The following is a 12270-nucleotide window of genomic DNA, read 5'->3' as shown; positions in this document are numbered from 1 at the left end:
AAATACTAACAAACTCTTACTGTAGCTCACGGCTGCTGAATATATAACTGTGAAGATCTTTTTTTCATTGTCCAGTTCTGAGATGACATGAGTACACATGCTGCTTTTTTCTGGTTCTACTTTTATTCATACTGTATGTGCCTGACAATGTTTTGTTTACTCAGCTGAAAGCTTAATAATGCTCGACATTGGCCGCCGACACATACACCGATACAATATACCTGCAATAAGCTAATATCACAGATTGGACTGGCTCGACCTGACAACTCTGTAGAAATTGACAACTGAATAAACACATACAGTATTAAAGCTCTGTCAAAGGCTAATTATCAACCTACTGTAAGTAACACAACATCAGTTCAGAACTCCTTACACAAGGATGAGGCCAGCTCTGTGTGTGATATATATATATATATATATATATATATATATATATATATATACATACACACACACACACACACACACACACACACACACACCAATAGCCATTCGTAGAGAAGGCACAGGGCATCAAGCGCTGATAGTTGACTTGGCATTGGCATTAGTTTTATCCATGAATCCAGCATGCATTTCCTCTCTTCCATTCCCTACTTAACAGATTATACTCTGTTAGAAAAACTCAGGACATGTGCTACACTACAAGACTAAATCTTGCTGTCAAATAATAGTAAATCATACCGTTTGTTGCACAGAAACACCAGAGGAGAAACTAGAAACTGATAAGTTTAAATAATGACAAAGAATATGCAAAAATAATTTACTTAAACTATTTCATTTCCATCCAATAACCTGCACAAAATCAGACAGTCAATGAAATGACAAGGGTGGGGCGAAGTAGCATTGGTACATATTTAGAATTAAAGAGCGCAGGGAGTGCTAGATTTAACTTACTTTTAGTTACGCTTTGACTTTTGAGGCTTTTTTCCCTGTCTGACAAGATAAATCAGTCACTTCTTCAAATATTTGCAAATGCATTCAAATCTATTTTTACAGAGTCTGAAAGATCAGAAGAGCTTCAGAGTAATGTTGGGTACTAAGTGGGAAGGCTTTGAGTGTGTGTTTGTTTTAACTGCATCCTGTGACAAAGTAGTAGTCAAAGTGGAGTATGCAGGCAGATATATTTCCGGAGTTTCTGAGAAACCATCGCCTATTTTCACATGACTCTCAGACCTTTTTTCTATGTTCCCTCTATCTCCCTCCTCTCATTATTCATATTTAAAAAGGACCCTACTAGTAGCTGCTCTGACCCAGATTCACTGTTATCTTCAACCTTCAGACACACGTCCACAAATCTGTCCAAGGACTGGGTCTTGTCTTCTGTCATTTTGTTCTGTACATGCTATTGGACATCTGAATGTGAGTTTTTATTGTCTGTCAGGATGTTTATGTGAACATAAAGGGTTAAGGTCACCCAATAGCTAGCTCCTCTGTGCTCCTCAGGACTCCATCTTCAGGTAACCATGGTTACCTTTTGAGCTGCACTGTTGTTTGGGTGTGCGTATTCTGATTGCCTGCTGTCACGTCTGATTTGAGCACAGCGAGGGAGACTATTACAGGACTACAAAAGGGGATGTGGAAGAAAAGTCACAGAGCTGTGCAATCTTGCAGGGGATTATTGTCCCTAACTGGCAACCAGGGAGAAGACCACAAAAGAGGATATAGGAAAAAAAGTTTCCCTACCTGACAACCTGTTGCCTCAGCCATTAAAACAGCGGGAAACTTCTCTAACACATCAACACATGAACTAGAGAAGAACAGGAATACCACCTTAACCTGGCAGCATAAATCCTACCTGAAGCCAACTTGACAAAGTCAGTGGAGCGTGACTGAGTCACTGTGGGTGTTACTGTATGTGGAAAGGCTTAAAGTGAAAGGAGGTATTGAGATGTGAAATCTTCAAAAGGTACTTGACAACTTGTCCTATGATGGATATATGTAAAGCATTGGCTGATATCTATCTATCACATCAGTTCTTACCTTGCTCATGTGAAACTCCAGACGTCTCATGTACCGCTCAATGGTTTTGATTTGCTGCAGAAAGACAGATACAGCACACAAATTTACTAGTGCCTACATCTGGTTTAAATCTGTAAACATGATGATTTGTATGTCCATATGACAGGATATGTCAAAAGAAAGTGACATTGGTAATCATTAATGATCATTAAATGTATGTCACAAGATGGCAACATGTTTAAAATGGTATCCGTTGTTTTTATATGCAAAAATCTTACAGCTAATCCTTCTCAAGCTGTCTCTCCTGTCCCATCATCACAAACTTTCTCTCTCTTTCATCCTTTTTCCTGCATTATTCCTCAATCCCTTCAGCCCCTCACTTCGCCACTCCATCCCTCCTCCCGCTTTTCTTCTGCCTTTAGCAGTTTCTTCTCCTTCCTTCATCTCTTTTTTTACATCAAAGATTCCCCCCAGCACACTCCAAACTTGGAGCGGTTGTTACAACAGACCCTCCCCTCGATCAACTCACCTTGTCAAGATCGTACAGCACTCCCTGGAGAGAAAAAAACACACACAGACACACAATCACACAGTTAGTACAGAAGGATGACACAGCTGAGGCTGCTTAAGAAATGCAAAGTGGGCTGTAGTTGTCTGGCATCAAAAAAGATCCTGTTAAACACCCTTTCCAGTAGCAGCCTAGATACTGTGTGTGTACCATATATATGTGCGTGCGTGTGCGTGCGCGTGTGTGTGTGTGTGTGTGTGTGTGTGTGTGTGTGTGTGTGTGTGTGTGTGTGTGTGTGTGTGTGTGTGTGTATGTGACTGTGTGCATTGTATCAAATCAAAATCTGTTTGCCATGTGTGAATCCGTGATGCGAAAGTCATGTATTATTATTGTATATGATTCACTATCATTAAAATGAAAAATAAAACAGCTGAGATCTGAAGTGAACAAACAGTGATTTTGGCCTTTATGGAAAAGTTTGACATTTTGGAAAATACACTTATTTGCTTTTTTTTTGCAGATGATTATCTTAGCGACTTAGCAGCTTGGCTCTGGTCATAAGAAAAATCTGCTTACCAGCACCTCTAAAGATTCATACACATACATTTTTGCATGGCGCTGAGACGAGAAAGTACTTACTTGGTGAGCTTTAGAGGTGCTCGTAGGCAGATTTTGTTACCTTCGGACAGAGCCAGGCTAGCTGTTTCCCCGTTACCAGTCTTTATGCTAAGCTAAGCTAACTGCCTCCTGGCTATAACTTAATATTTACAGACATAAGAGTGGTATTGATCTCCTTGTCTAACTCTTGACAAGAAAGCGAAAAAGAGTATTTTCCAAAATGTCAAACTATTCCTTTAAGATGGGACTGTGTTGCTTGTATGTAAATTGATGCACGGTGGCATCTCACCAGGCGAGAGTTCCTCTTCATGTCCTTCATCAGAGACATGAGTTTGTCCAGCTCTGTTTGATGAACTTCAAGATACTCACTACCGGACAAAAAGGGAAACATTTAATGAAAAGAATGTGTATATAATGACAGCAATATAAACATAAACACATTGGTATATAAACATTTAAGTATGCAAATACAAGCAGCATAACAATTTAAAAAAGTGTAATTGTCGCAATTACATTATAATAATGTATAATTTGTTTTCAACCAATGTCATAATTTAGAATTATATAAATTGCATTTAGTATTATTTAGTGATTTTATTTGGTAAGAGTAAAGTGCTTTTATTTTGAAGTTTCCGCACAAGGCCTTTTGGGACGCTAGTGAGTGAGAAAGTCGGCAAGCTAACAGCAAGCGAAGCTGTATTTGGAGAAGAAGCATCAAATAAACATGTAGCAAGAAAACCACTTGTGTGTCTGCCCGTGCTTCGAGGGAATTATAAAAAGGCTCAAACAGGTTCTAAATGTACACATTAAGAAACAGATTATAAACATTTATGGACTGAAACTCACAGATGTCTTACTAACTCAATAATAAATGGTTATTTTGGAACAATTGATTAGTTTATGTATTGAAGACGAAGACAATTGCAGCGCTTGACTGAGTGAAGTGTGTGCACACAGTATAATTGTGTATATCAGTGTTTGGGTAACTCACTCCAGGCCTTGTTTGAGTGCATTGTAGACTTCCTCCAGTCTTTTGGGCTGCGGCTCTCTGGAGCTGCTGCCTCCTTTGTGTCCGGACAGGTGGGGCTTCTTTGGCTTGGACTGAGGTTTCTTCTGCACCGCTGAGTTCCCCATGAAAGAGTTACACCTACACACACACACACACACACACACACACACACACACACACACACACGTGAGTGCAATAGAGGGTCCCCTGTGTGCAGACATTTTCTTAATCGTCTATACAATGATGGAAAAACACATTGCAATTCACAATGTTTTCAAAAGTTTCATAGAAACAATAGCAGGATACAAGAAGAGTAGTAAGTCCCACAGTTAGAGCATGATTATGACCCAAATGAAGTAAGTCAAAGAACAATAACAGGACAACAGGAATACACAGGCGTGTTGAGGGGGGACAATTTTTTGAGAGTGATGCAAACACACAGACACAACATTACATCTCATATTAAATATTAAACATGGGATTTCCACCATATTTCAGATAACCAGGCTTGCAGCTCCCTACAGTATAATAATATAGCGTTAGATGAGATTTCTGTATTATTTTACAGCATCCTGAACTTGCCATTGGGCCAGTCTCAGCATAAATTTATCTCATCTGTCTGATGGAAAGGGCTAGTCAAGTCTGTAAACACTGAGATAACTAAGTCACACAGGACTGACACATTTACATATCGTTCAGCAAAAACGGGTCAAACACGAAAACTTACAGCATAACTTCAGAACGTCCTCATCAATCACAGGGCTAAATCACAATTTTATCTTCTGCTGAACTTACAAAACACACACTGAGGCACAATCACACTCCCAGCAATAAATAACATTCAAGTGTTCTTCACTCTCTCTCTTCCCCACAGACCAACAACAGTGTGACTGACTCAAGGGGGGGAAGCCCACAAACGTGTATAGAGTGAAACAGAGTTTATAGGTTGGTATATTTGTATAAAAGGCAGCGGCACAGGCTCCTGTAAATTATATTATATGTGTGTACAAAAAGGTTGCAACTAAAGGTTATTGTCATTATAAATGTATCTTCTGATGTCATTGTGGATTTATTAATTAATCATTTGGGCTATAAAAACATCATCACAACAGTGAAAAATCATCAAATCATTACATCACAACATCTCAGAGCCAATGGTGATGTTTTCATATGTCTTGTTTTTTTTGACCAACAGTCTGATACCCACAAATATTTAATTTACTATAACAAAGACAAGAAAAAGCAGCAAAACCCAAACATTTTTCAATTTATTATCATGTGAACCAGAAAAAAAGCCAATTTGAATAGCAAGCTAAAATCAGCAAATGTTTGGCATTTCCTTGATAGATTATCAAATTGTTAGTTTGGGAACTCCATTAATGGTTTCAGCACCATGTCTAAGCCTAGTTTCTATGCTCAAATAAAGAAAAAGCCAATTTTTTCTCCACAGTATAGCCACCTCACATCAACCCTCTCTCTCCTCACATTAACCCATTTTAGGTCACACTCATCTTACCCACTCATGCACATTTCAGCTTTTTAAACCATTACAGATTTAGCTGACAAATGACATTTCCGTAGACTTAATGAAACAATCATCTCAGGGACACCACAACAACCAATTCCAGTGCTCGACAAGTTGGAACGTGCCACGTCTTGCTGCACAAGTTAAACTAAGCTTCCAAATGTAGGGCACTGCTGAATGAGAGCGCTGTGTAGCCTTGGGGTCACGCAAGCTGTAGTGTAGAAGGGTCTCTTGGCAGGGACACACACACAGAAACACACATATGCATTGATGCTAACACAATTCCAAACTGACTTATAATTGGGACACAAACTGCAATGTCTACAGTATGATGCACAAATGAACACAAACATGTACATGGATACACAAATGAAAAGTCCTTGCTGAATAACACTAACACACTCAGAAGCCACATCTCTGCAGCTTTCCACCTCGCTCATTATCAGAATTGTAACTTGTCAGTCGCTGTCAGTCGCCCACACACTCGAGTCATTCCAACCAATTACCCCATTCACTGTCTGAGCAGAGAGAAAAGAGGCAAAACAGCATCTTCAAATAGGTTCTCTCAGCAGGACCAGTGGCTGCTGCAGAGGACCAGGCGACGACAGCCGAAAGATCGTAAGAGATATTTCTTTGAATGTAAGAAAGCTTTGTCTTGTGATGATTGAGTGTGAGCCGTCACAGATGAGTCAAAGAGGAAGGAACACGGATAAAATCTCAAGAATTTTAGTGATCTCTAACTTCAGGCTATAAATTGGTTGTATTGGTTGTGCAATAGAGTGCTGATCATCCATGAAGTATTTAGTTCCTTTACGGGATTTTGAGACTTGCTGTGGCTCGCTAAACATCTAGAAGGTTGGCACCAGATTATGGAGTCTATAAATGTCTTCTTTGTGTGCAGTGATGTCCTAATCTAGGTCTCGTTAAAGTGATAGATTTCTAAAAGTGACATTTTAAAACCAACGTGGCAAGCAAATAAAGGTTTTCTCTTGACTTTTTTTTACAAATTGTGTTGAGGTATGCAGGGCATAGACTCAACAAGAATAGTTTCCAAGAAGTGAGTTGCTGCCCTTTATTAAAATCCTGTCTCTAGGCTTGAACATTATCCTACAAAATCACTGATTGTACATCAATTCACCAGGTATTATGTATGTATGTATGTTATATAGGTGAATTTCTATGGTTACTGCTCTTAAATCAGAAGATTTTATGTCATGTCAATTTATGTAAGATGTACTTACTTTGTCTTATTGTCCTTAGCCCTACAGGTCAGTTGATTACATGAAAAGAACAGATGCTGATGTCCATATTTAACACAATGCAAAACAGCAAATAACCTAAAAGATTTCGGCTGTAATGAATCCCGAGAAAGACTAAGTGACAACTGTATCACTGAATAATACAAGGAGGGAGTTTCTGCTGAAGGAATAAACTAAACTAATTACAACAAACTGATAAGAGGTGCACTAGAAGCTGTTTAAAAATATATGTAAGTTAACATCAATCAGATCCTAATGGATGTTTATTTTACAAATGAAGGTCAGTGTACTTGTCAGGAGGAGTAAAACCCCGCCTGTAAAAACAGTTATATAATGTCCTCTGTGGAGGACATTTATAAAGCCTGAGAAAATAACCCCAATGATGAATTCACACTTTTGGCAGAAAGCCCGAGTTACAAAATGGGAGTGTGGGATTACATCCCCCTTTAAGAATACCATCCAATGATAAAACAACTCTTTGATGCCTGATCTACTGCAAACTATTTATTGGAGGACCCTCCTTAAATGTTGGTAAAATAGTGATCATTAACGCATTTTCTAAAGAGCTTCACCTCCGAAATCAATACTGTTTCTGTGAATACAATACACTAATATTGGCTGTGGAAAATCAATTTGCCACCCTGACCTCAATTGTCATTTCAGATATGAGTAAGAGCAGTGGAACACAGTTTTAAAGAGTTACCGAGAGCGTCGTTCCTGTAGCGTGCTGAAGCCGGCAAAGGACTGACTCCGGATTATGCCGTTGGGTCCTCCGGGGGAGTGAGTGCCGGCCGCCATGATCTCCGGGACACGGGATGACACTCCTGGAGAAAAGACAAACACACATATCCATCACATACAAATCTATTAACAATATTTGGCTGCCGAGTGACCGATTCAGGGTCAGTAATCCATCATTGGTACAACAAAAGCATTCTATGGACCCAATTAACACCCAAACCATGTCAACAGAAAGGTTAATTATAGTGCAGAGCAACATTATGCACTGCAGGACAAAGTAGGCCCTTTTGGTGAAGCTTGCCATGTGTGATGTGGACGAGCAGCATTCAGAGCCTGCACTAACATGTCTCAACTGCTCTGGCCTACCTGTCACCACTCATCTGCAAACATACCGCAACTGTTACTGCTTCATGTTTTCCTTCCTCAGGCAGGTGTCACAAAACACGACTCGTCACTTTCCGTTAGGTGTTTGTGCACATTTTCTACCTGAAGTAAGAGGTCGACCTTTAAGGCATTTCAGACTGATAACTGTTTAAAAGTCATAGAGAGTATCACAAGCAGAAGTCACTACATACATGAGGACTGCACCACAGATTTGAAGTTTTAAAGGCCATGTTTGCCTTCTAGAAATCAACTTTATATGTTTCCAGGAAAAAACTATCTAGACAGTCCTATGGCTGAGTTATCTAATCAGCTTCTCCTATAGTTAAGACATCTTTTATCACTGTGTCTATATTTAGCAGGCTGTCTGATTTCAACCTTTTTTATTAAGATGATGTGGAATGCAACATGGCTCACGTGGGCACTTGGGGAACAAGCTGGAAATAGACAGAGAAATGTCCACATATAGCTGTCAGATAATGATGTAGCAGAGATGAAGTGCCCAGAGGGAAGAATCCAGTGAGATAACTGAATTCTTCAGCTAGCATGTTGAGATTTTGTCCAGATGATGATGATCATGGTGCTCGTGGCAGCATGTTGGCATTTAAACTTAAAAGGGCAGTTCAGTGGATATTTAAAAAAAAAAAAAACTATACAGGATATGGACAGTTCACCCCAAAATCAACAATGGCATTTGGCTTGTTGTGCTCAAAGCGCTCAACTGACCACATGCTGATCTCAATGTTAATAGTGTATGTTTTCTGTAATCACTTCACAACTGAGCTAAAGGCAAAGTATCGTGAACACATAAATGCCTGGAGGAGAGAGACATATTTGTCAAATCAAATAAACTCCACTAACAAGCAGAGGAATCTGTAAAGTCTCAGTATTCAGATCTCCTGTTAGCCTGCTTCTCTTCCTCACGCAAACAAGATAAACCGTCCCGCCGCATCATTAGTTAAACAACTTAAAAAAACGAAGTGACGAGCAAAACACTACATTTTTCTGTCGGTTTGTTTGTCACTCTGTTTGTGCGGCCTTGTGTTTGTAGGTGCCCTGTTTTTTCCCCCTGATCTATCTGTCTTTCTGTCTCCAGAGTACAGACTACCTTTGTGTGGAGCTCATTTCGTCATACAAATGCAAACACACACACACACACACACACACACACACACACCTCAGTGCTACAAGCAGTTGAGCAACCTGATATCTCCTCCTTTGGTCTGTGTGACAGACAGAGAGCCACACAAAGACCCGGCACGGGGTCCGAGGAAAGAGTAGAGCCTTGTTTTTGGCCGCGGGACAATAGGCCGGGGAGACTGATACTGTTCAGGCTATTACTAGCAGCTAGCTCATTTTAACACTGAGGACCCTGATGGCCGTGACTCAGTAAATGAGTATCAGGTCCAATTGCTGGATAGATGTTTTGGCCTCAAACAGCGTATTCTGGTTTGATTGGCAAGATGTTGCCAAAAATACACCTTGTTTGGTTCTACAGACTGGTTGCTTATCTATTATATTCTATGTAATTTCAAATTGTAGGCTAACCACAGCTAGTAAAATATGGTTGAAATTAATATCACAATAGTATTGCTGCAAAAATCAATTTTCTTTCTACTAATCTTGTTCGTTTTTAGTCATAACTTGCTCAGAATCGTTCATTTGGATGACAGCAATTTGCAGGATAAAATTTGTATGATCATATCATCATGATATTATTCTACTGAATTACAATAATAATAATTGCTCTAGCCACAGTTGGTAGCAGGCTAAAGTCCATACAGGAGAGCAGCAATTTGCCCGAATGCTCTAAAGCATTTTGGTCCATTTTGGTCTCTGGATGCTCAACAGCACAGTTTTCTGTCTTGCCATGTTTGTCTCTCTGACTTTCTGACTCACCCTCCTAAAAGAGGAGCAGTGGGTGGCAAATGATACATGCTACATTTTGTTACCTAATGTTCTCTGGATAATCACAGAACTGGCTGGATACTGTTCCCTACACTTCTGCCGTTTCCCGAAGGAGTTCTCATAAATTTGTTTTTTCTGACCAACAGTCTGATACCCAAAAATATTTAATTTACTATAACAAAGACAAGAAAAAGCAGCAAAACCCAAACATTTTTGAATTTATTATCATATAAACCAGAAAAAAGCCAATTTGCACATTTAAGAAGCTAAAATCAGCAAATGTTTGGCATTTCCTTGATAGATTATCAAAATTGTTAGTTTGGGAACTCCATTAATGGTTTCCGCACCATGTCTAAGCCTAGTTTCTATGCTCAAATAAAGAAAAAGCCAATGATACATGCTACATTTTGTTACCTAATGTTCTCTGGATAATCACAGAACTGGCTGGATACTGTTCCCTGCACTTCTGCCGTTTCCCAAAGAGTTCTCATAAATTTAGACGGACGAGAGAACGTGGACACTTAAACTAAAAACTGCCCATAATGATACCAGATGGTATGAGCTGTTTAGTTTCAAGTCCCTTCCATACTCTGATGGTAGTTCTGCCCATGATGAGGAACAGAGGTAATAAGAGTACAACTTACTGTTGATACTGTTGTTACTGTGAGAAAAGTGTTTGTCCTACATTAATTTATCAGGGACTCGCCCATCCACTGCTGGATTAATGTGACACTTCATAAAAAAGAAAATCATCTTCTTTCCCTCAGTAACAAAGCCAATACCTGCATTTTTACATCAGCTGTTTTTTTCTAACTAATTAGTCATTTTTCAAGCAAAAATGTCAAACCTTTTGACCCTAGCTTCTCAAATGTCAGGATTGGCTGCTTTTCTTTGTCATAGTAAATGGAATATATACGAAATGAGCTTGCTGTGCAATCACATACAATCTTCTGACTCTCATCTCATCCCATCAACTGTCCCTCACAAAGCACTTCTCAATGTGAAATCAGCCCTGGTGATATGTTTAAAATTTCCGTTCTGATTAGAGATAGAGGTAACAGGGTGTACTCAACTCAGTTTGCACTATTATCAAACCTAACTGCTGTTCTTCACCAACAGACTGTTGTGTGAGTGTCTAAACCGGACACATTACATTCTCTTAAGTTCTCTTCTGGTGATTTAAAATTTGCGCTATTAAACATAAGTTCACTCTCTAGTAAGAGTTTCTACATTAATGATATCTCGACTTTCGAATACTTTTTGAACATTTGTCAGTTGCTCTTGTAAAATTTGATAAAGTAATTTTTAGGGCTGTCAGCATTAACACGTTAATCGTGATGCGATTAAGGGCCGAGCATAATGCGTTTTTTTTAAATCGTATTAATTGCATGCCGCCATTTATTAATTTATTTTCACTTCACTCTGCTTTGCGTCGTGCCTAACAGGCTACTATTTTGCCGTACTTCCTCGTAACACATCCTGCTGCTACAGGAATAGCAACGCGGATTTCGGTGCCTCATTCTGGTGCCACTGATATGCCTGCACTTCTCTCTGATGCTCTGAAACAGACGTTACAGGCAACAGAAACATTGCTGCACGTGACGCTAGTTAACACTATACTCGAGAGCAGCTAACGTTAGCCTACCGCTAGCTAGTAGCTGGATTAAACACGGTTACAATGCTGACAGCTAACGCTAAACGGTGTAAAGTTTGTCTGTATTTCACTGTATAGGATTCCGACACCGGGATGTAACAATCTGCAGCTGCTGTTGTCGGAAAAACACAGACGGTGCGTTCAATGAAACTGGTAATTTACAGCCTCGTGGTGCATTCAAAGTTGTTGTTAAATGCCCTTTTCCCATCTGGTGGTTGTTTTTGTCATTCAACAGCTATTTACTAGTGAAATAAGTTATTGTTATAGTGATTACATTATTATTAAACATTTAATTTTGATGATATGGCCTTAGCAATAAACAAGCCATTCTTTAATATTGCCAACTGTTTAGTACCCTTCCTTTTTTTAACTTTCTTAAAAAGTATCAGTTCAGGCACTGTTAAGGCACCGGTACCGTTTTAAAAGTACCGCTTTAGCACCGGTATCCAAACCAAACAATACCCAACCCTAATATTGACTCTAGATTCAAATGTGTGGCTAGATTAAATATATGATAAACAAATACAAATCTTAAAATCAAGTTCATAAAGTCATTTTCTTTGCATTCATTTGAGTCCCAATCAAAATACACTGGTAAGAATTGCTTTCCATTGTTAATATGTACTTAAAAACAGTTCTGAAATGCAAAATAATAGAATTTTAATCGTGATAAAACATGCGATTAATCGTGATTAACTATAGAAATTC

The 12270-nt window shown here is 39.1% G+C and overlaps 1 protein-coding gene across 6 annotated transcripts in view; it reads right to left on the bottom strand.

Annotated features, from left to right (window-relative positions):
- Nucleotides 1-12270, bottom strand: part of ripor2 (RHO family interacting cell polarization regulator 2) — a 69427-nt gene that overhangs the window by 24833 nt on the left and 32324 nt on the right. For 5 of the 6 annotated variants that reach the window (XM_031296274.2, XM_031296275.2, XM_031296272.2 and 2 more), the window contains exons 2-6: nucleotides 7582-7702; nucleotides 4077-4232; nucleotides 3375-3453; nucleotides 2489-2512; nucleotides 1981-2034 (exon numbers count right to left, since the gene is read on the bottom strand). In XM_031296274.2, coding sequence (XP_031152134.1) covers nucleotides 1981-2034; nucleotides 2489-2512; nucleotides 3375-3453; nucleotides 4077-4232; nucleotides 7582-7702 — 434 coding nt within the window. Of the gene's footprint in view, nucleotides 1-1980; nucleotides 2035-2488; nucleotides 2513-3374; nucleotides 3454-4076; nucleotides 4233-7581; nucleotides 7705-12270 lie in introns of all 6 variants that reach the window. The other variant, XM_035993142.1, reaches the window with a different exon arrangement.

The sequence above is a fragment of the Sander lucioperca genome, chromosome 16 (assembly GCF_008315115.2).
Source record: "Sander lucioperca isolate FBNREF2018 chromosome 16, SLUC_FBN_1.2, whole genome shotgun sequence".
In the NCBI taxonomy this organism is placed as follows: domain Eukaryota; kingdom Metazoa; phylum Chordata; class Actinopteri; order Perciformes; family Percidae; genus Sander; species Sander lucioperca.
This window is presented reverse-complemented; position numbering and strand designations above follow the sequence as displayed.